The sequence below is a fragment of the Dama dama genome, chromosome 15 (assembly GCF_033118175.1).
Source record: "Dama dama isolate Ldn47 chromosome 15, ASM3311817v1, whole genome shotgun sequence".
NCBI classification, from domain to species: Eukaryota; Metazoa; Chordata; class Mammalia; order Artiodactyla; family Cervidae; genus Dama; species Dama dama.
Genome location: NC_083695.1, coordinates 56,054,984 through 56,076,836, shown reverse-complemented (window position 1 = coordinate 56,076,836; position 21,853 = coordinate 56,054,984). Strand labels below are relative to the sequence as shown.

At 38.0% G+C, this 21,853-nt stretch overlaps 1 protein-coding gene across 2 annotated transcripts in view; it reads right to left on the bottom strand.

Moving 5' to 3' along the window:
• Positions 1 to 14,837, bottom strand: part of MINPP1 (multiple inositol-polyphosphate phosphatase 1) — a 33,136-nt gene extending 18,299 nt beyond the window's left edge. The window contains exons 1-4 of one of the 2 annotated variants that reach the window (XM_061162104.1): positions 14,138 to 14,831; positions 11,057 to 11,254; positions 7,052 to 7,149; positions 3,581 to 3,714 (exon numbers count right to left, since the gene is read on the bottom strand). In XM_061162104.1, coding sequence (XP_061018087.1) covers positions 3,581 to 3,714; positions 7,052 to 7,149; positions 11,057 to 11,254; positions 14,138 to 14,774 — 1,067 coding nt within the window. In that variant the 5' untranslated portion in view covers positions 14,775 to 14,831. Of the gene's footprint in view, positions 1 to 3,580; positions 3,715 to 7,051; positions 7,150 to 11,056; positions 11,255 to 14,137 lie in introns of both variants that reach the window. The other variant, XM_061162105.1, reaches the window with a different exon arrangement.
• Between the last annotated feature and the right edge of the window lie 7,016 nt (positions 14,838 to 21,853).

The window sequence follows — 21,853 nt, the reverse complement described above, 5'->3', positions numbered from 1 at the left end:
CGTGGACCTCACAGGCATGACTGATCATTAACTCCATTTCCAGCCCCTCTCCCTTCTCGAGAGAACTGTGGGGAATGGTGGTGGTGACTGGGGGCAGGGGGAGGATAAGGCTGAAAATTCCAAGCTTCTAATCATGGCTTGTTATTTCTAGTGAACAGCCATCAACCTGGAGCCATCCAGTCATCTCATTAGAACAAAAGACACTCTTACCACCCGAGACAGTACAATGGTTTCAGGAGCCCAATGTCAAGAACCCAGGGCAGAGACCAACATATATATTTTTTCTCTTATTTTACAGTCAACTTAGGGGTATTACTGGTATTTCATTGTGATTTTGGAGAAGGCAATGGCAACCCACTCCAGTACTCTTGCCTGGGAAAATCCCATGGATGAAGGAGCCTGGTAGGCTGCATGCAGTCCATGGGGTCGCTAAGAGTTGGACACAACTGAGTGACTTCACTTTCATGCATTGGAGAAGGAAATGGCAACCCACTCCAGTGTTCTTGCCTGGAGAATTCCAGGGAAGGGGGAGCCTGGCCGGCTGCCATCTATGGGGTCGCACAGAGTTGGACATGACTGAAGCGACTTAGCAGCAGCAGCATTGTGATTTTAATATCTAATGATATTATCAGATAGTTTATTAGTATCTTTTCACATGCTTATTTGCCATCCATATATCTTTCTTTAGTAAAGCATCTGTTTAAATTTTTGCCCTTTTTCAAAATTGGATTATGTGTCACCTTATCAGTGAGATGTAACTTTTTTATATATTCTGGATTGAAATCCTTAATCACATGTATATGGTTTGCAATTATTTTCTCCAAGTCTGTTGCTTGTCTTCTCAGTTTCCAAATAGTGCTTTTTGAAGCACAAAGATTTTTAATTTTTATGAAGTTCATTTCAATGTTTTTTTTATGGATTATGCATTTGTTTCTGTATCTAAGAAATCTTTGCCTAATCCAAGATGATGAAGACATACTACTATGTTTTCTTCTAAGAGTTTTAGCTCTTAAATCCAGGTCACTGGTCCTACATTTTGTTTGTTTCTTTTTAAAAATTGCAGTACAACTATACTAGTTTCAAGTGTATAACAGTGATTCAATATTTTTAAAGAGTATACTCTAAATTATTACAAAATAATAGCTATGTTTTCCTGCACTGCACAATATATCCTTGCTGCTTGATCCTACATTTTCCTCTAGAAGTCTTCTAATTCTAGATTTTATACAAATCTATAATCCATTTTTCTGTATTGTATGAGGAAGGGTCTGAGTGTCATTTTTTTAACATATGGGTATCCAACTGTTCCAGCACCATTTTTTGAAAGGACTCCAATACATTACCTTGGCATCTGTGCAAAAAACTGACCATGTATATCAGAATTTATTTCTTGACCTGATTATATTGATCCATTTGTTTATGGCTACAATTTTATAATTTTTAAAGTTTTAAAGTCAGGTATTTATTAAGTCCTTTTGCTTTTTTAAAATTGTTTTAGCTCTTCTAGATCCTCTGCATTTCTGTATAGATTTCAGAATAAGTTTCTCAATTTCTACAAAGAGACCCACTGTGATTATGACAGGGATTGCAGTCAGTCTACAGATGATCAATCTGAATCTTCCAGTCTATAAAGATAGTATATCTCTGGATTTATTTGGGTTATCTTTAATTTCTCTCTGTAATGCTTTGTAGTTTTCAGTGTACAGAAATGCTCATTTTTAAAACACCAATGATAAACTTCTTACTTAAGCTTTGAATCTGGTTAACAAGTTGTAACAGCAAATTTTGCAAAAGTTATTTGAGAATCTTTCAGACACAATTTTAAGTTTGCCATACCTCACATTCATCAATGAGATAAACATTATAAACAATGAAAAAACAGCAAAGATATGTTATCTCGTAAAATTTAAGGGTTTTAAAACATTCATTAAACCAAGTAGGAAAGAAATTAATACCTATCTCAAAGAGGGAACGTGCCTTGACTATTTTGTTTCTGCTACCAAATCAGTGTTTGGTAGCAGAGACTTAGTACAGCTCTTTCTCCACTTATGACGGGGTTACATCTCAATAACACTTCATTAAACTGAAAACATCCAGTCAGAAACCCACCAAACATCACAGCTTAACCTTTTGTCGTTGTTCAATTGCTCAGTTGTGTCTGACTCCTTGTGACCCCATGAACTGCAGCATGCCAGGCTTCCCTGTCCTGCTATTTCCTGGAGTTTGCTCAAATCTACCCTACTTTAAATGTGTTCAAAATGCTCACATTAGCCTACAGCTGGGCAGAATCACCTAAGACAAAGCCCACTTTATAACACAGTGCTGAATATTTCACATTAAACACTGTGCTCAAAGTGAAAAGCAGCATGGCTGTGTGGGTCGAAAATGGTGCTAAGAACATTGGCAGTGTTCTGCTTGTGCCTGAGCTGCTGACAGGGAGCTGTAGCAGGCTGCCGCTGCCCAGCAACGTGAGAGCACCACTGCAGACAGCCAGCCTGGGGGACGCACAGCGTCTGCTGGATGTGTATCATTTTTGCACTATCAGAAAGTCAAACACTTAGGTCAAACCATCATCATAAATCATGAATTAGGAACCACACGTACTAAATCTGGTTTTCTTCCCTAACTCCCATCTAACCCAAGGAAATTTCACAAACTAAAGTCATCCACACACACACAACTTCTCTCTATATCTATATGTATATAAAACTTAATACCACAAACTCAATCAAATGCACCATCTTCAGTCTTTCTGTCACAATCTTTTACTACAAGATTTTCATTTCCAACTGTGAATACACAAGCTTTCATGGAGGCCTATTTGTCAAACAGTTTAGATTCTATCAAAGGTTCAAATTATGAAAAGTATTTTTAAACTTTGAGAAGTATGAATGTTAAAGAGACTTTTTGATGAGAAACTCTCATTTAAAATAAAACTTAGAAGAATTCATACCAGAAATCATGTACAATTTCACTATTTAAAATATAGCAAAAATTAGAAACTACCAAATGCTCACTGACAAGATGATATAAACTATGGTATTTACTTACTGAATATTGAACATTACTGAATATGGTACTCCAATAAAAATGAATAAACTATAGTATAAGTAACAACGTGATAAATGTTACAAATGTAATGTTGGAGGGGGAAAGAAACAATCCCAAAATACAGTAAGCATATGTCTCTAAGCAAAACTAAGCATGTCATTTGGGCACAGATACATTCATAATAAAAAAAAATTTTATAGAGACTAAGGAATAATATGGACCAAATGGGGAATAGTCTGCAAAGGGGATACGAGGTAAATAGGGCCAGGGGAGAGTGGAAAATGAAATCACAGAGAAGTACATAAATAGACAAATGCAAATTATTACTAATGTTCCAGTTCTTGGGTTGAATGGAGGGTGTACATGCTTTATAACTTACATAGGTCATCTAGTTATTTTGTAAGTATAATTATTTTTTAAAAACATAAAAGCAAAATCTATTTTTAAAAATCACCTATTATAAAACATTTTCCAGAAGCTTAACTGGGCTTTAATCCTGTTAAAAAAAGCTTTTTTAAAAAGTTTTTACCGTTGTTTCTGCTTAACTGCTTTGTCCAAGTGCTGAAAGATATCCTGAAACAGGGTGCAGCTGGATCGACTGTTAATAGTATACCCATATCCTCTTTTCCAATATTGCTTCAGATCATTTAAATATTCTAAAACCTAAAAATAAAAATTTCAAAAATCTTTACATTTTTATTAATATAACAGATTTTCTGATTTAATAATGATCTCTCAGAAAAGGTTACATTGTTTAATCACTGTTCTACACAAAGTACAGGAGAATCTTAGCAGTTACAAAGTTTTTATTTACCATTTCTTTTTTTTTTTTTTTTTAACCATTTCAAGCATTTAAGGGTGAGACCCAGAGATTTATGCCGAGACACAAACCTGAATAGGAATGTAGAGACTTGCAAGAGCAAGTCAACAGTATTCACAGCCAACAATCCCAGCATCCTTGACAGTTCAGAAGAGTGGGATAAAGACAGGTGTGTGCCTCCCTTCTCATCTAAAATTATATTAAGATGATAGCAAAGATAGATACAGAAAAAAGAAAACATACATAGAAAAATATTCATTATAGCACAGAAAGCTGCTCACAGTGAGTCAGGGATTTTAAAGAACTTTAGGAAGGTAGAAACCAGATAGAAAATGAGTTACTTTGGTTCAATTAACCAAAAACAGTAATAAAAATAGCAATAAAAGTAGACCAAGACTATGGAAAATTGGTACTAGAAGGAATGTATTAATATAATAAAACATTCTAAAGGACAAACTGACAAAAGACACACATCTCTAAGACCTATTAATTCCATACATACATTAAAAGATTGAAAAGTACACATCAAACTGACAAGAATAGTAGATTTTCTGTGGAGAGCTCTTAACTTGGAGTTGGCGATTAAGGTAGCCTTTATCTGAATGTTAAAACTTGTATTCATGTATCATTTGATCCAACACCAAAAGTAGAGGATGAAAAGTTGCAATCCAAAAGAGGTACAAGAGAAGACTATGTAGCCGTTATGAGCCATTCTTCCCAGAAAAGTCCCTAGAGAAATTAAGTGCTAGCTGTAAATTTAAAAGCAAGAGCAAGGACAAGCCAGTGCCATGTACTAAAAACAAAACTCAACAAATATTAAAAGTGAAAGTGAAGTCGCTCAGTTGTGTCCAGCTCTTTGCGACCCCGTGGACTCTAGCCTACAAGGCTCCTCCATCCATGGGATTCTCCTGGCAAGAATACTGGAGTGGGTTCCTAAAGAGGTAATTAAATCAAGAAGTTAACAAAAAGGGCAATGTAAAAAAATTTTTAATGAAAATAAAAAGAATTAGACAAAGTTTTGCCAAATCTTTTCGAGAAATAAAACAAAAATAGTATCAGAAATGAAAAAGAAGAGGCACTCTGAAACTGACACGGGGAAAAGAATGTCAAGCAGAATGCAGCAGTCTTGCTGAGCCAAGGAGTCAGTACTCAGAGTTTAGTAAGTCTGAAGTGACTGGAATTAGCAGGTTAGAGAAGAGAGGAAGAAGCTACACAGGAAAAGAACTCCAAAAATCATGGAGTGGGGGGGGGGGGGGGGGGGGGATCCCCTTGATTATATTGCTAATGTTATGGGATTTGTAAGCTGATCAATTGCAGAGGCTAGGAGATATTCACGTTCCAAGCAGCTTAAGTAGAGAGCTTCCACAGACACCAAGAGATCCAGGATTTCAATCTGGATGCCAAAGAGTCATACTTTAATAGTAAAGATGTGTATAAGTAAAGTCTTACGTCTGAGTTTTATAAGGCCAGGTCTAGAATATGAAATTCAGGAAGAATGATGCTTCAAAAGAATTAAACTGATCCACAAGTAACTTAACTGCAGAATAAAACAAAATTCAACACTTAAAAGCCAAAATCCAAGTATTCAACACCGCAATGTTCAGTGTCCATTATCTAATAAATAATTACTAGAAATACATGAAGAAACAAGAAACATAATATTAACTAGGAGGAAAATCAGTCAATAAAAGAATCTATCATAAGAAAGAAGGAATACAAGCACAATCCAATACTAGAAAATGTACTAATGTAATTAACTATGCTAGAAGATTAAAGAAGAAAAAATAGTCATTTTCCTGGATGCCAGCACAAGAATTCAGCACATTCTTAATTTTAAAAACAATAAACAAATACAAAGTTTTAGCAGACAAGAAACAGAAATTTCCTTAACTTGGTAAGGATAACTACTGGTGACTATGCCAAACATATTTTATAATGAAAAACTGGAAGTGCTCTTAAATAGAAAATATATATTTGCTCTTTTCTCTCAGAAATCACTCTAAAAAACAAGAATCAGAAAGAGAAAGGCAAATGCTCCTTTCAAAGAGATTAGAAATCCTCTGTACCCTGAGCCACCACCATAAATGAGGAAGGACTGCCAAATGCAGTAAAAATCAAACAAAACATCTCAGATAAAACCAGCAGAAGATAGATCCTCAAAGCACATGGTATACTTGCAGAAGTAAATCCAACAATCCTTGCTTAAAACAATGAAGTCTAAGAGGAGCCTTCCTGGACAGCCTATAACACCATTACAGGAAACATACTGACCATCCATCTTTACATGAAGTATTCTGCAAAGAATCTCAGAGAAAAACTCTAAATTGTAAGGCACAATACTTATCTTTGAACCAATAGGCTTATCCCTATTGGCCACTTGAGAAGTAAAAGCTGAACTCATTGCAAAGATGAGTAATTAAAAAGGTGCTAGTGTCTATACAAACATACAAATTAAAAACAAGACAGCTACACAGATAAAACAGCCAGAAAAAAAAAAACCCTCACTCTAGAAATTCTACAGAGCAGATGAAAACTATAATTAAATACAGTATCATGAATTCTAAAGACTTAAGGAAATAAAATAATCATTTAAAAAAGAGAGTACAAAATGAGAAAATAAAGATATGGGAAGAAGCCTAAAGATAGAAATATATACTGGAACAGCTCCAAAAACAGCTGGCTTCTACAAAGAAGCCATGTGAATGAAGAGGAAAGAAAGGGAATACCAACTAGGCAGGCAGAAACTGTAGATGAATCACTGCCATCACCAGGTAGAGCACAGAACTCCATATATTATGAAAATGTTATAAAAGAATAGGTATTGGAAATCCATTCATCCTCTCTGAACTGTGGAAATCCATTCACCCTATAAAAAGAAGAATTTGGATTATATTAGCTCTACAATGCTTCACGGCAGTAAAATTTGATGATGGGTTAAGTAGGTTTTCAAACGGGTGGACCTATAAATCAAACCACAATGAAGAATGTTTCCCAGAGTTTTATGAACACAAACTATTTACAAATAGATAGGTCGTATCTGAACAATTAATCTTTGTTAAGAAAATTATGAGATAGTCCAAGACACTTAATGTTCCCTATTCTTTTTTTGAAAAGCTGCTTCAAATAACAACAATGAAAACCATGCAAAGAAGGCAAAGAAACTCCAAAAGTAATACATACCTTTGCATCATCTATGTCAAAAACATCACACCAAGGAGATTTAACACCTTTAATTGCCAGGTCAAAGGAACAGGTGAAAAAAGCTACTTGAATTAAGTCTGAGGAAAAAAAGAGTAAAATTTGTGGGTTACTATTTTATGCAGTTTTCCAAAGGCTGAATATCTACAGAATGCCAAGGACTTACTACATAAAACATAGTTTGATTCTGTTAATTTTAGAGGGTTAGAAGAGGGGAGATAAAGTTATAAAAGGTTTTAATCCCCAACTTGAAAATTAGCAATAACAAGGGACATTTATTGAACAGTTCTTTTAACTACACAACAATTTACTTTATAACTATTAAGAAGAAACTACAGAGAAGGATATAAAAAAGGAGAGAAGAAAAAGGGCAGAGTAAGTGAGGAGTCAGGAGGAAGGTAAAACAAAGGGTCAAGGAGGAGAGAAAGAGGGAAAAACCATACTATGCGACCTGACTCTGCCACTGATTATCTTGGGCAACTCATTCTAGGCTCCCTGGATCTTGACACAAAATAGGCAAAGCATTTATCCTTTGGTCAAACAATAGTAAAGAATATATAATTAATATATCTATAACACATAAAGGGTACCTATGTTCAATGAGAAAAAACAATAATCCAACAGAAGATGGCCAAGGTTTATAAAGAGGCAATTCACAGAAGGAATGAAATAACTAATAAACCTATGAAAGGAAGTTCAACCTTACAAGTAACCAAAGAAACACAAATTAAAGCTAGATATCATTTTTCACTAATCAAATTGGTGAAAGTCAAAATGACTAATAATATCCACTATTGGATGAATTAGGGGAAATGAGCATTCTCATATATTGCTGATATAAATTTTTCTACACTTTCAGAGAACAATTTGGAAGTATATGTCAAGATGTAAAATATTCATGCTCCTTAATCCAGTAAGTCTACCTATACTTGTTTATCTTATAAACTCTCAAGTGCAAAAACCAGACTATAAGGATGTTCACTGTTGCATTATTTGAAAGAGCTAAAAACTAAGAAAAACTTCAATAGAAAAGTAATTTCCTATACAAAGAATCTGGACTGTATTAGCTTCAGCCTCTCTGACCAGTAAAACTTAATGATGGGGTAAATAACTTTTAACTAGTATTGACCTAAAAATGTATCATATATATTTTTGAAATAACACAATTTAAATAAATTATGCAGCTACATTTCTAAATAAGAATAAATTACAAAAAATACATTCAACTTCACCTTTCTATGTAAAAAAAAAGGTATTTAAATAACTAAAGTATTTTCGAGCAGCTACTCTGTGCCAGGTACTGGGTTAATGCTTTGCATGAATAAATCTAATATAATCCTTCCAATAATCCTATGAGGCAGGTACAATTTCTATATCTGTTTTACACAGAAAGAAACCATGACATAGTTATTAAGGAACTTGTGATGTATAACGATCAGAGAGTTATTAAAAAATATAACAAAGTCAAGAATCAAATGCAAACAGTCCAATTCCAGAACCCATGATTTTAACCATTATGTTAATATTGCCTCCAAAAAGTTGCTCTCACCCAATCAGTAAAACACAAATTTATTGTTGTTTTCAGTTGCTAAGCCGTGTCTTACTCTTCTGCAACCCCAACTCATGTTTCCTGCATTGACAGGCAGATTCTTTACCACTGACCCACCAGATAAGTCCAGAACACAAAAATCCTTGTCAATTCAGAGACTAGAAACATTTTTTTTTTTTAAATCTTAAACAATCTTAAATGTCCACTAACAGAATAATGGCTAGATACTGGTAGTTATATAGTGTAATTCTATACATAAGTATAAATGTAGAACTAGAATTACACTCATTAAATAAAAAAATACAAAGTTGAATTAAAATCAAATGTCAGACTGACATCATAGTTTGACATCATTCCTAAAAATCTGCAAATTATATCCCATTTAGGTACATAAATATAAACATTAAAAACTGGCATAGGATGACTTAAATGCTCAATTCATAACAATAGTTACCTGTGGGGAGAAAAGGAAAGGAATGAGATCCTGGAGAGGGCCTAAGGGCCCTCAATTTATTTAAAGCAACTAACTGAAGCATAATTTTAAAATCTGATCAAACTAAGTTGTAGGTATACAGATACTCATTATATTACCCTTTATTATTACCTATGTACTTGAATTATTTCCCAAATAAGTAATTTTTAAAGCTCTGCAAATGACTCCAATGCATAGCCAGTTGAAGAAAGAGAAAAAACTCAATTTTAAATGCTAGTTTAGGCATCTTCACTTTTCTGATCCTTTGGCATTCCAGGTGGTGCAGTGGTAAAGAATCTGCCTGCCAATGCAGGAACTGCAGGAGACTGGGGTTTGATTTCTGGGTTGGGAAAATCATCTGGAGGAGGGCATGGCAACCCATTCCAGTATTCCTGCCCAGAGAATTCCATGGACAGAGGAGCTTGGCAGGCTATAGTCCATGGTGTCACAAAGAGTCGGACATGACTGAGCATGCACTCACATAAAGCATTTAGACACCAAATCAACAGATGCTAGTCTACTTAATTTGTTCCCAACATCTCCTGCACTGGTCCTTGGAAATTTATTCACACTATAAAGAAATCATACTCTATATATAGATTCGTCAGTATCTGCTGTATGGATTACACATTCCTAGAAAACGGGAAAATTTTTTATTATTTTTCTTAATTTCTCATTGCTAGGTGAGCATGTATCCTGGTTTTCCACCTGCTCTCCCAGCACAATTATTAATAGTGGTTTCCTTTTACCCAGGTTGCATGATAAATTGCAGCCAACCCACCCACTGCAACAGCTTATGACAGATATGTCTGTTCACTTTATCAAAATCTCTAGGATAAAAGCCTCAAAGGAAAAAAAAATCACACTTCTTTTCTAAAACTTAATCCCTTGCAAACATTAACATGTACTTCTGAACTGCTTTAAAAACTAAAGAATTTTTATATGATTTTCCATTTGTATTACTTTCAGTTCAGTTCAGTTCAGTCGCTCAGTCGTGTCCGACTCTTTGCGACCCCATGAATCACACACAGCACACCAGTCCTCCCTGTCCATCACAAACTCCCGGAGTTTACTCAAACTCATGCCCATCAAGTCGGTGATGCCATCCAGCCATCTCATCCTCTGTTGTCCCCTTCTCCTCCTGCCCCCAATCCTTCCCAGCATCAGGGTCTTTTCCAATGAGTCAACTCTTCACATGAGGTGGCCAAAGCACTGGAGTTTCAGCTTCAGCATCAGTCCTTCCAATGAACACCAGGACTGATCTCCTTTAGGATGGACTGGTTGGATCTCCATGCAGTCTAAGGGACTCTCAAGAGTCTTCTCCAACACCACAGTTCAATAGCATCAATTGTTTGGCGCTCAGCTTTCTTCACAGTCCAACTCTCACATCCATACATGACCACTAGAAAAACCACAGCCTTGACCAGATGGACCTTTGTTGGCAAAGTAATGTCTCTGCTTTTTAATATGCCATCATATGCTATCTAGGTTGGTCATAACTTTCCTTCCAAGGAGTAAGCGTCTTTTAATTTCATGGCTGTAGTCACCATCTGCAGTGATTTTGGAGCCCAAAAAAATAGAGTCTGACACTGTTTCCACTGTCTCCCCATCTATTTCCCATAGGAGGAGATAATTCAGAAAAGATAATTTCTGTTTTGTAAACAATGCTTGGGGTTAAAGCTTCATATAACTTTGCCCTCAAAAAAAACACAAAAAAACAAATCCAGTATATATCAAGAATTCTGTGTATTAACTTACACAAAACTCAAAGAAAAGTCTGAACCTAAAAATAGTAAGCATGAGATACAGAATCTTCTTGACCTAGAACACATTATTTTCTCAATGTAAAAATCAATTGTGGTCCTTTAAAAGGAATAACTTTCTTCTTCTATATTTTTCCATATTTAGAGTTTAAAAATCACTTAAATTATTTCAGAGTTCAAATGCAACATAACAGGCACATTACCTGCATTTAAGTTGTTGACTGGCACTTGCAAAATATCCGCAACTTTTTTTAAAATGTTCTGCATTTCTGGTCCAGTTTTGAAGGCTTCTACATGATAAAGAGCAGTAGCATTCCTTTCCACTTGAGTTAAAAACTTCTCACAATGATCAAAGAACCTCATTAATTTATCATTAATTCTTGGAGGTCCACACTCCATATCTGAAAGGAGAAAAAAATATTGTGTGTATACGTATATACATATATATGTATACACACATCCATTGACAGGAATGACAATTTCAAATTATTGAAAATTTTGTTTCAAGTATAAAAAGGAACACTAAAAACCTATTCACACTTCAACATATCTGAAATAAGTAAACACACTGCTTATGAAAGACATGGGGCAAAACTATTTCCCAATTGTAAAGACTGTTAGTTCATGAGAGGATGGAAAAAAAGATGGAAAAAAAGACTAAAGAAACAGAGAACATCAAAGGTAAAAATAAAATATTAGAGCAATACTACACTATGGAATAAATTGAAATGAATGTTTTCTTAAAGAAAACCAAAAATGATTTGACATGAATGTCATAAGAAGTGCAAAAATGTATTACATAGGTACTGTTTCTATCAGGCATAGAAAATTTGAGAAATCAAACTAAAAATTAGCAAAGCTTCTAATAACAAGGTGAGAGAGAATCCAAGGTAGACTCTGTTTTACTACTTTAATCCAAAGTCTAAATAAAGAGTTTTTATATTCTCAATTAACTTTCTCAAATCTGCGTTACTTTACAAAAGACTACTTTGGACAAAAACTATTGACAACAACACAAGATATATTAAAGTTTCAGGTATTATGTATTTCATTGTGCTAGATGTTTCTGATTTGGTTTATTTTCTAATTGGAGCTCCTACATAACTTTCCATTTAGAATTTTATGTTACATTATTTCCCCAATTAAGGAACAAATACATACTAGAAAAGCATTCATAATCATGCTCCAACTACTGGGGTGCCTTTTAAGTGTTCTTAGTCATATTTAAAATACACAGATTTCAGTCATCATTTCTCCAAAAATTTACTATGACAAGAACACTAAGTACTAATAGTATATAATATTGTTTCTGTAATTAAAATGAGAAAATTATGATTTTTGGATGTGTCTGTGAAAATATCTTTATGTATGTGTATGTATTCATTTCAAATCCTGAAATGAATAATTAAGCCCACTGAATTGGCAATTGGATTACAGTTCTTAAGAAACATCTTGACTAGGAAAATAAGTCATCTTTCTCATCTTCTTCTGTGGCCTCAGAATTTCCTAAGTGGATCTGGATAATTCGCCCCTGCTATTATCTAATTATTGCTGTTCTTTAAACAGAAACAAAGGCATTGTTCTGTTTCTGTAAGAATACAAAATCCAATTCAGTGGCTTCCCTCCAAAGCCCAGATGTACAAAACAGGCAAAACAATTGTCTGTAGATAATAACAACGCAGCTAAGCAAAAGGTTTAATCTCTGAGACTGAAAATGGTGAGGGGTGGCTTATCCTGAACTATTTTGACCCAGGGCTGGCAAATGCTAATTCTCACAATGCCATTTAAGGGCAAAAATTTATTCATCTCAGAAGGTTCAGTGGTTCCTTTCTGGTATACACTAGTGTATACCAACATTCAGCTAATTTTAAAAAATTGTGGGAAATTTTCACTCATATTAATGGGAAAAAGTCTAGCTATTTAATCAAAAAGTGCAATTCAACAAGTGACTAAACACAAGTCAGCAAAATAAGTTACCCCCAGAGCAGTGACAGGACAGTGTCAATGGAAGAACCCCTTGAAGATGGCGGAACAGCTGAAGAGAGGATGCTATTTGAGAAATGACAAACCAGTCTACTTCTAACTTATTTTTCACTTGGGCTTTTTAAAGCTAAACGATGCCTCACCTCAACTTTGACCTTAAAGCTGATCAAGAAGTATTAACACTTGTTCATCTCTCTGGCACAAAAATGTCATGTTTTCATTCTTATCCTTAAGTTATAGGACAAATAGAAGTTGTACATACAGTGCAACGGTTAAGAGCTCAAGGTCTAAATCATTTTCCCTCGGTCCACACCCAGTCATTTGAAATTAGGCAAAGTATTGTTTCTATGTCTCAACTTCCTCACCTGTTAAGATGGGTGAAAATGCCATAAACTTCGGAGAGCTGTTGTAAAAATTATGTGAAATAAGTGTGAGGCATGCCTGGCACACAGCAAGCATTAAGTGTTTGCTATTATTATTGTTGTCGTCTATGACTATTAAAACATTTTCTAAGGAAAAAAGCATCATTCCAGAGAAACAGAAGGCCTGGATTCTGGGCCTGACTCAGTCCTTAAAACTAAGAAAGGACTATCAGCAAGGGATATTCTTGGGCTCAGCATCATGACCTGTGAAATAAGAGCGATGCTAGATGATCTCCCAAACTTTGCAAACGCATAAGTAATGGAATAAATTAGTAAAGTACTGTGCCATGACCATGGACCAGAGCTACAAAGAGAGTAACTCCACAGTATATGCAAGAACAAAAGAGAAAAAAGCAGAGCAGAAAAGAAAGTCCTAGAGCAGCTTCCTAAAATAGGTTGTAGGTCTAGAACTGATATCAGAAAAAGTTGCTAATAAAAAAAAAAAATAAAATCCAAATACTATCAGAGGTAAAGCCTGAGGAAAAACCTCAGACTGTATTAAATTAAAAAAAAAAAAAAAAAAAAAAGCCTGCCCAACTGTAGAACTCGCTGTCAGAGAGAGAGGAAAGGAACAAGGGTTCGTGCTCAGAGAGAGATTCATTTTGGGAATGGGTGATCAAAAACTGCCCTGGCCTGTCTCCTTTACTATTGGATCCCCCAACGTATACTACAGCTTCCTGTACGTAGAAGGTACCAAATTCATCCCTGATAAAAGGATAAATGAACATTATGTATGAGAAGGGAGAGAGTCAAGTGCTGAACAGTCCAAAGGATGGGCGCGGGGTGGGCGGGGAAGGACGGGGGACTGGGGTCAGAGGGAAGTGAGGAGAGGTTGGAGTCGGGGAAGTCCAGGATCTGGGGGCGGCCCAGGGTGGTCACCTGCGACGTCGGGGGCCGGTAACCCCGGGTGGTAGTGCTGCCAGAGCCCCTGCAGGAAGGCGGCGCCGCTGTCCACGCAGCGGTGCTTGGAGCTGGTGACTAGCTGCAGGCGGCCGTAGTTCTCCTGGCTGAAGAGGGCTGGGAAAAGGGAGGCTAGGCGCAGGGCCAGCTGTCGCATGTCCTGCCGCCCCTTCTCCACCAGCTGCCCGTCCATCCAGTCCGCGTACCACAGCGGCCAGTCGGCCAGCGCGGCGCCCAGGTCTCCGCGGCCGGCAGCGCGGGTCCGGTCATCCTTGGCCCCGCGGGCCTGCAGCAGCCCGTGCAGCTGCCGCAGCTTGCGGATCTGTTTGGTCGTCGGGTAGCGGGTGCCATGGCGGATGAGGGCGACCAGTTGCACTGGGGTGCAGGTCTCCTCTAACAACTCTGGGTCCCGCCGCGGCGCTTCAGGGTCCGGCAGTAGCCCGGGGTTGGCATCCTCGTAGCGAGTCTTGGTGCCGAAGTAGGGGCTGAGCGCGGAGACCACACTGTCCTCCGGCTCCAGGAGGGAGCAGCGAGAGAGCGACGAGACCAGCGCCACAGCCAGGGCCGCGACGGGCGTTGCGGAGACCCTGACGAGGCTGCACGGGCCGCGGGGCATGGTGCGCTGCGACCCGCGGAGGGTGACGTAGCGGCTGGGTCGCCGACTTCCGGCTCCGGTGGGCAGGGGGCGGGCCTGAAGGGCGCTTCCGGCCGCTGCCCCTGGGATTCACTGAGAGTTTTCGGCACTCCGACTCTTAAGAGGTAGAAGTGGCTGGTCGAGCACCGGGAGGACAAGCGGGATGCAGCGAGGAGCCCAGTGGACCCGTGGCTCAGGTGAAGCCGGCAGAACTCTCCGAGGAGTTTCGGAGACCTGTGGCTAAGGTGGATCCTGCATCTCCTGGCCCTGGAATGTGGGCGAGTTTCTTCATAGCTGGCGCCTCAGGGACTGACTCAAAGACTCCCCCGCTGTTTTCATTCTCTTGGTTGTGAATGAAGCCGGATTCAGGCTTAGTCTCCAAAGCTGCCAAAACAGGACACGTTTTAACGGCTGGCTCTTGTGTCATCATTCTTAACATTGTACTCTGTTTTTCAAAATGTAGTTTGAACCAGCTGCGTCAAATCTGCCTAAAGCCTTTGATGAAAATGTAGATTCGTGGATCCTGCCCCAGCATACCTCCTAAGCCCAAAGTTTTCCCACATTTGAGTTTCCCTTTTACAGCAGGCAGAGAAGAACCTGGAAAGAGGCTCAGTTCTCCTGGAAATTCCTGAACCTTTGGTATTTTCTTAACACGGAGCGGCAAAGCTGACATCAGCGAGACAGAATCCCAGAAGTACTGGCTTGATACCGAAGGTTTAGCCAGTAGAGACAGCAGTCCTGATAACTCAGGCGCGTTGAGTCATGATCCAACAGGTTTACTCCATTATTAAGTATGAGCTAATCTTTGTGAAGCAAACGAGGTCTGTATTTACCGCCACTTTGAGTCCAGACTCTCCTCCCACATAATTACATACTCAAATCAACCCCTAGGTTTTTTGTAGGTTATTGCTCAGAATCTCACTCCAGAAATCATAAATCTGAACAGTACCTTGGTTTCTCAACTTGTTAGTCTCTCTGTCGTGTCTGACTCTGCAATCCCATGGTCTGTAGCCTGCCAGGCGCCTCTGTTCATGGAATTCTCCAGGCAAGAATATTGGAGTGGGTTGCCATTTCCTTCTCCAGAGGATCTTCCCAAAGATCAAACCGGGGTCTCTTGCATTGCAGGCAGATTCTTTACCATGTGAGCCACCAGACCCTGTCCTTTTCCACTTGAATCCTGGTTTATATGCCAGCTAGAGAAGAGTATTAAAGAAATTATGTATGCATGCTCAGTTGCTTCAGTCATGTCTGATTGTTCACGCCTCTGTGGACTGCAGCCTGCCAGGTTCCTCTGTCGATGGGATTCTCTAGGCAAGAATACCGGAGTGAGCTGCAATGTGCTTCTCCAGGGGGTCTTCCTGACCCAGGGATTGAACCCATGTCTTCGGCTTTGTAGGCGGATTCTTTAGTGACTGAGTCACCAGGGAAGCCCAAAGAAGTCATGAGGGTTAGTTGCTCAGTCATGTCTGACTCTTAGCGATCGCATGGACTGTAGCCCACCAGGCTCCTCTGTCCATGGGATTCTCCAGGCAAGAATACTGGAGTGGGTTGCCATTCCCTTCTTCAGAGTAACTTCCCAAACCAGGGATCAAACCCAGGTCTCCCACATTACAGTAAAATTCTTTACTATCTGAGCTACCAGGGAATCCCATAGTGATAAAATATATTTTTAAAACTGCAATCTGGAAAATATCCTGGTAGTCCAGTGATTAACACTCCATACTTTCACTGCCGAGGGCCAGGGTTCAATCCCTGGTCTGAGAACTAAGATTCCACAAGAAGTCATAGAATGATCCAAATAGGAGGAAGTTTGGGTTATATTTTTCTAAGTGTAGCTTTTCCTTCAAAGACACTTTTGGTAATTGCTCTTGGTAAGTCCATCTCTAGCCTTATTCTTTTTATCCATAAAAGTGCCCCTTTGGTCCAGAAACGTGTACCTGTGAATGTTAAGCAGTAAGGAAAATGGTGTAAAATCAAGAATAGATTCCAACTTGAATGCTTCACATTTTAAGAACCATGACAGGTAACCATTTTTAGAATATGTTCTTTTTTGTTATACCATGTTTTGGAATGTTAGTGCCTGAATATTTATGTCAGTGATATTTCACAGAGCTATGCTCAAATCAATGTTAACGAACATCTACTCTTTCTTTATGGACTTCCTTTTTAAAAAAATTTTTTATTGGTGTATAGTTGATTTACAGTGTTGTGTTAGTTTCAGGTGTATAGCAAAATGAATCAGTTATCCATATATCTACTCTTTTAGATTCTTTTTCCATATAGGCCATTACAGAGTATTGAATAGAGTTTACTGTGGTGTACAGTAGGTCCTTGTTAATTATGGTTCATTAAGCAAACGTTTGTGCCAGATGTATCTCACTATGTTTTACTTACTACATAATGTATTTTACTTAATAAAATACATACATTTTATTATGTATTTACTTAATACATACATGTATTTAATAATCACCTCAGGCTTCCTTGGTGGTCCGGTGGTTAAGAATCTGCCTGCCAATGCAGGGAACAGGTGTTCAATCCCTGTTTAGGGAAGACTTAACATGCTGCAGAACAACTAAGCCTGTGTACCTGGAGTCCTTGCTCTGCAAGGAGAAGCCACCGAAATGAAAAGCCCACGCCCTCCGCTACTAGAGAAAGCCCAAGCGCAGCATTGAAGACCCAGTGCAATGATAAATAACTAAATAATGATCACGTCTCATGACCAATCTTTTGAGTCCTCAGGAGCTACGAAATTCAGCATCACTCCTTCCTAACGCAACAATCTTTAGAGAACTTAACTTCCAAAACGCTAGATTTGTCCCTAGCTTGATTTTATTTTTCTTTCTCTAATTATTCATCTGTTCATTTATGCTGATTGTATAGTTACATAAACCAATTCCAATTATTTTTGATGTCAAGCCAGAATGGCAAATGATAAAATAGAATTCACTTCATGTTAATGTTTTTGCCTTCATGTTTTGGCTAGGAAAATCTAGCATGAAGAGAACAGAAATTTCATAAGCTTTGTATCCAGACTCCAGCTCAGTGACTCATTAACCTTGGAAAATTACCTAAGTTCTCTGGGACTTGGTTTCCTTATCTGAAAATAGCAACATTAGAACCTACACTGCAGGAATTCTTTGAGAATAAGAGATGATTAAAGCCTACAGACTGCTATGAATGATATTTTTACCATAAATAATGTACAATGTTGTTATTATTCCTGTGCTGAGATGCTTAGTTCTCTAGCAACTGTGCAGTATAAATTTTCATCTTAAAGTGAATGACCTCCACAGACAAGACATACATCAAAGATCATTTCATAACTTTTCTAAAAAAAGAAAATCCACTCACCTCACCTAAAGACTGGATGGTTTCCCTTCCCACATAAGAGGCTGTGGGCATGTCAGCAATGTATTTGACAAATTACCACAACACAAGAGATGAAATGGAAAATTCATGGTTCTGCTTCCTCGAGGAGATGGAAGAGGGTGGAACCAAGAACAGAGACAGAAAATTCTATTTGGACCAAAAGGAGAGGAGACTTTATCTTCTGAGGGAAGATTGGAAGGATGGATACACAGTTGGATACATTTGTTAGTTCTAGCAGCAGAGAATTCATGGATTTCAAGCCTGATGGTCTCACCTTCTTCTGGTGACATAGGAGGCAAGATTGTCTGAAGAGATGGGGGAATGGGAATTAAGTCCCATGGAATGTGGAGATGGCTTAGGTTTGTAGTGAAGAGAAAAGGGGAAACAAGCAGAAGTTTGGGTTGTTAGCTCTGAGACAACCCAAATGAAAGACTTGAATTGCATGTGGCTATACAAAATCACTGCAGATGGTGACTGCAACCATGAAATTAAAAGACACTTACTCCTTGGAAGGAAAGTTATGACCAATCTAGACAGCATATTAAAAGACAGAGACATTACTTTGCCAACAAAGGTCCATCTAGTCAAGGCTGTGGTTTCTCCAGTGGTCATGTATGGATGTGAGAGTTGGACTGTGAAGAAAGCTGAGCACCGAAAAATTGATGCTACTGAACTGAGGTGTTGGAGAAGACTCTTGAGAGTCCCTTGGACTGCAAGGAGATCCAACCAGTCCATCCTAAAGGAGATCAGTCCTAGGTGTTCATTGGAAAGACTGATGCTGAAGCTGAAACTCCAATACTTTGGCCACCTGATGCGAAGAGTTGACATTGGAAAAGACCCTGATGCTGGGAGGGATTGAGGGCAGGAGGAGAAGGGGATGACAGAGGATGAGATGGCTGGATGGCATCACCAACTCAATGGACATGGGTTTGGGTAGACTCCGGGAGTTTGTGATGGACTGGGAGGACTGGCATGCAGAGACGCACACGACTGAGCAACTGAACTGAACTGAATACAGTTTTATCCAGAAGTGAACATTATCTGTTGTGTCAGAGTGGAAAAGCAAAAAAAAAAAAAAACACCCTGAATTCTACTGTTCTACATTATTCTAATTTGTCTTAAGTAGAACTTTTCTAATCAATCTACTACTTTAAAGAATAGGTTATTTTTGTCAGATTATACATAGGACTTTTAAAATAGTAAAGTAATTCCACTCGAGATTATATGATGACATATATTTAGTATTTTACATTACAGCTACCTACTATATTTTAAAAGAAGTTATTAAAATATTTTCCTGGTAGTCCAGTGTTTAAGATTCTGTGCTTCCAATACAGGGGGTGAGGGCTTGATCCCTAGTTGGGGAACTAAGATCCCACATTCTCTAGGTGTAGCCCCTCCCAAAAAAGTTATGAAAGATGGCTTTCTGGTGAAGTAAAGGTTTAAAAAAAGCTAAATTCTATGAGGAAAAGGATAGTCTCTGAAAGGACAGTAAATATTAAGAACATGATTTCTAAAGTTAGAATTCCTGGCTGTTAAAATTCCAGCTCCATCACTTAATATCTATGATATCTTAAATAAATTAAACTTTTGCCTCAATTGTTTTCTGTAAAGTGAGGAAAGTAATTATCTCGTGGGATTGTCCAGAAAATTAAATGAAACAGTTTACATAAATGCTTTATTAGTTCCTGGCCCCAAATAAGTATCAGTTACTTTTAGGAAACAAAATTAAAATGTTTATTATTGCTTCTCCTTTAATCAAGTAAATTGACAAGTAGCCAGTTTTTCATAGATTTCTATTATCTCACAGCTACGTCAAGCAACTTACCTTGTGCCTTTGCCAAGAAAGTTTTGTTTCTAGTATCTCAGTGCCCTTCTGTTTCATCTTTCCTTTGCCAGTTATTGATTTGGTGCTTACTTGCTTTTTACTGCAAAAGAAGAGGCCAACAGAAGAGGTGTCCGTGCTTCAACCACAGTCCCTTCAACCTTGCTTGAATGTAGAGGCTGCAAGGATCACAAGCTCCACAGACTGCAGGATAGCTTCGATCTAAAGGAGCTCATCGCCATATTATTCTCCAGCATAGCAAAGCTAATGTGAATTGTTTAAGTTGTTTCAACTGATGAATAGAACTTCACTGAACGACACAGCAATAATGGAGGTGACTTGCTGTTTTACTTTCTCTATTATGCCCTGCTAAGGGAGTTATTTGGCAGTGACAAAGCTTCTCTTCTGATGTTCTCCTGTCAAAATCCTAGGATTTTGATGTTGGGAATTTTCCCCTCCCATCAAATACTGGTTCTGAATCCACAGAACTATTTGAGAAATCAGATACAAAACTATCTTAAGTTTAAATTGCCTATATTCTTTCTATGCTTTCCTACTCCCATTAATAGTGGGAACCTGTAGCTTTTCACTTTTTAGTCCTGTTCTGTAACAACTTTCAACATGCCAGAAGCATAATTCCCTCCAGAAGTCTCCTCCATCCAAAATATTGATATATTGCTTCCCAGGTGGCACCAGTGGTAAAGAACCTGCTTGCTAGTACAGGAGACAAAAGACACTAGGTCAGGAAGATTCCCTGGAGGAGGGCATGGCCACCCACTCCATTCTTGCCTGGAGAATCCCATGGACAGAGGAGCCTGGCAGGCTGCAGTCCATGGGGTCAAAAAGAGTCTGACATTCTTCTCCCTTATATTTTTTTAAGAACAAGTACAGGAAATAGCAATTGTATTTTAACATTTTTTCTGAAATGTTAGTTTTCCAAAATTGAAAAATATTTTTGACCTGTGGGATCTTTTAAACAATTGGTCAGCTGACTTTGAAACCATGAGTTTGTTTTTTTTATCACTCCAAACTGGGGAACTTCCAGAACAAAAGTTTATTAGTTCATCAGGAAGGCAGTTTTTTTTACTTAGTCCATTAATGGAAATTTCATTTTTTTCTCACTAGCCAAGGTAGTAACCGGTCTTCTGTTAGTTCTTGTTCATTGTTTTGTTGTAGCATAAACTCATCTTGTTGTTTTGCTTATATTATGTATCAGTAAATATTAAAACCCAGTTAATACTTAAGCTAGAAAAGCCATGTAGGCATCTCTGGACCCACACACTTAGTTGCAGCCACTTTAGTAAATAGGGTGAATCAAATGCCATTTGAAGCAACTATTATGGTTCCACAAACAACACCTCTCATTATCCCACTTTGCTTTTCTTGTCTTACATCTTACACTGCATTGTAAGGCATATTATACTTCACTGATTCTGCACTCCAAGAGTAAGTAGTTGTTGCTAAATCATTCACTGGTTAATGCCTTAGATGCAGGGGGTATGGTGAAACCATTTTTGCTTCCCCAATATTTATTTCATATATTATATGAAGCATACTGTCAACAAATATTCGTTTTAAAGGTGTATGAATGAATAAATAGATGAAAATAGAACAGGCAGTATTGGAAGCTAAAGTAAGATAGCTTTGCATTTGTTCAGTATAATTATTTCCCCAGCTATCCCCTGGCATATGAAGAACAATATTTATATCATGTTTGGGTGTGGAAATCAAGATGTTAGATGCTTTACCTAAAGTCATCCAACAAGCATTTGGAAGAACCAGTTCTAGAATGTGATTGATGGAAACAGAGCTATACTTAATGCCTATCATATTCCTGACAAATGAACAGTGACTGTGAAGAGTG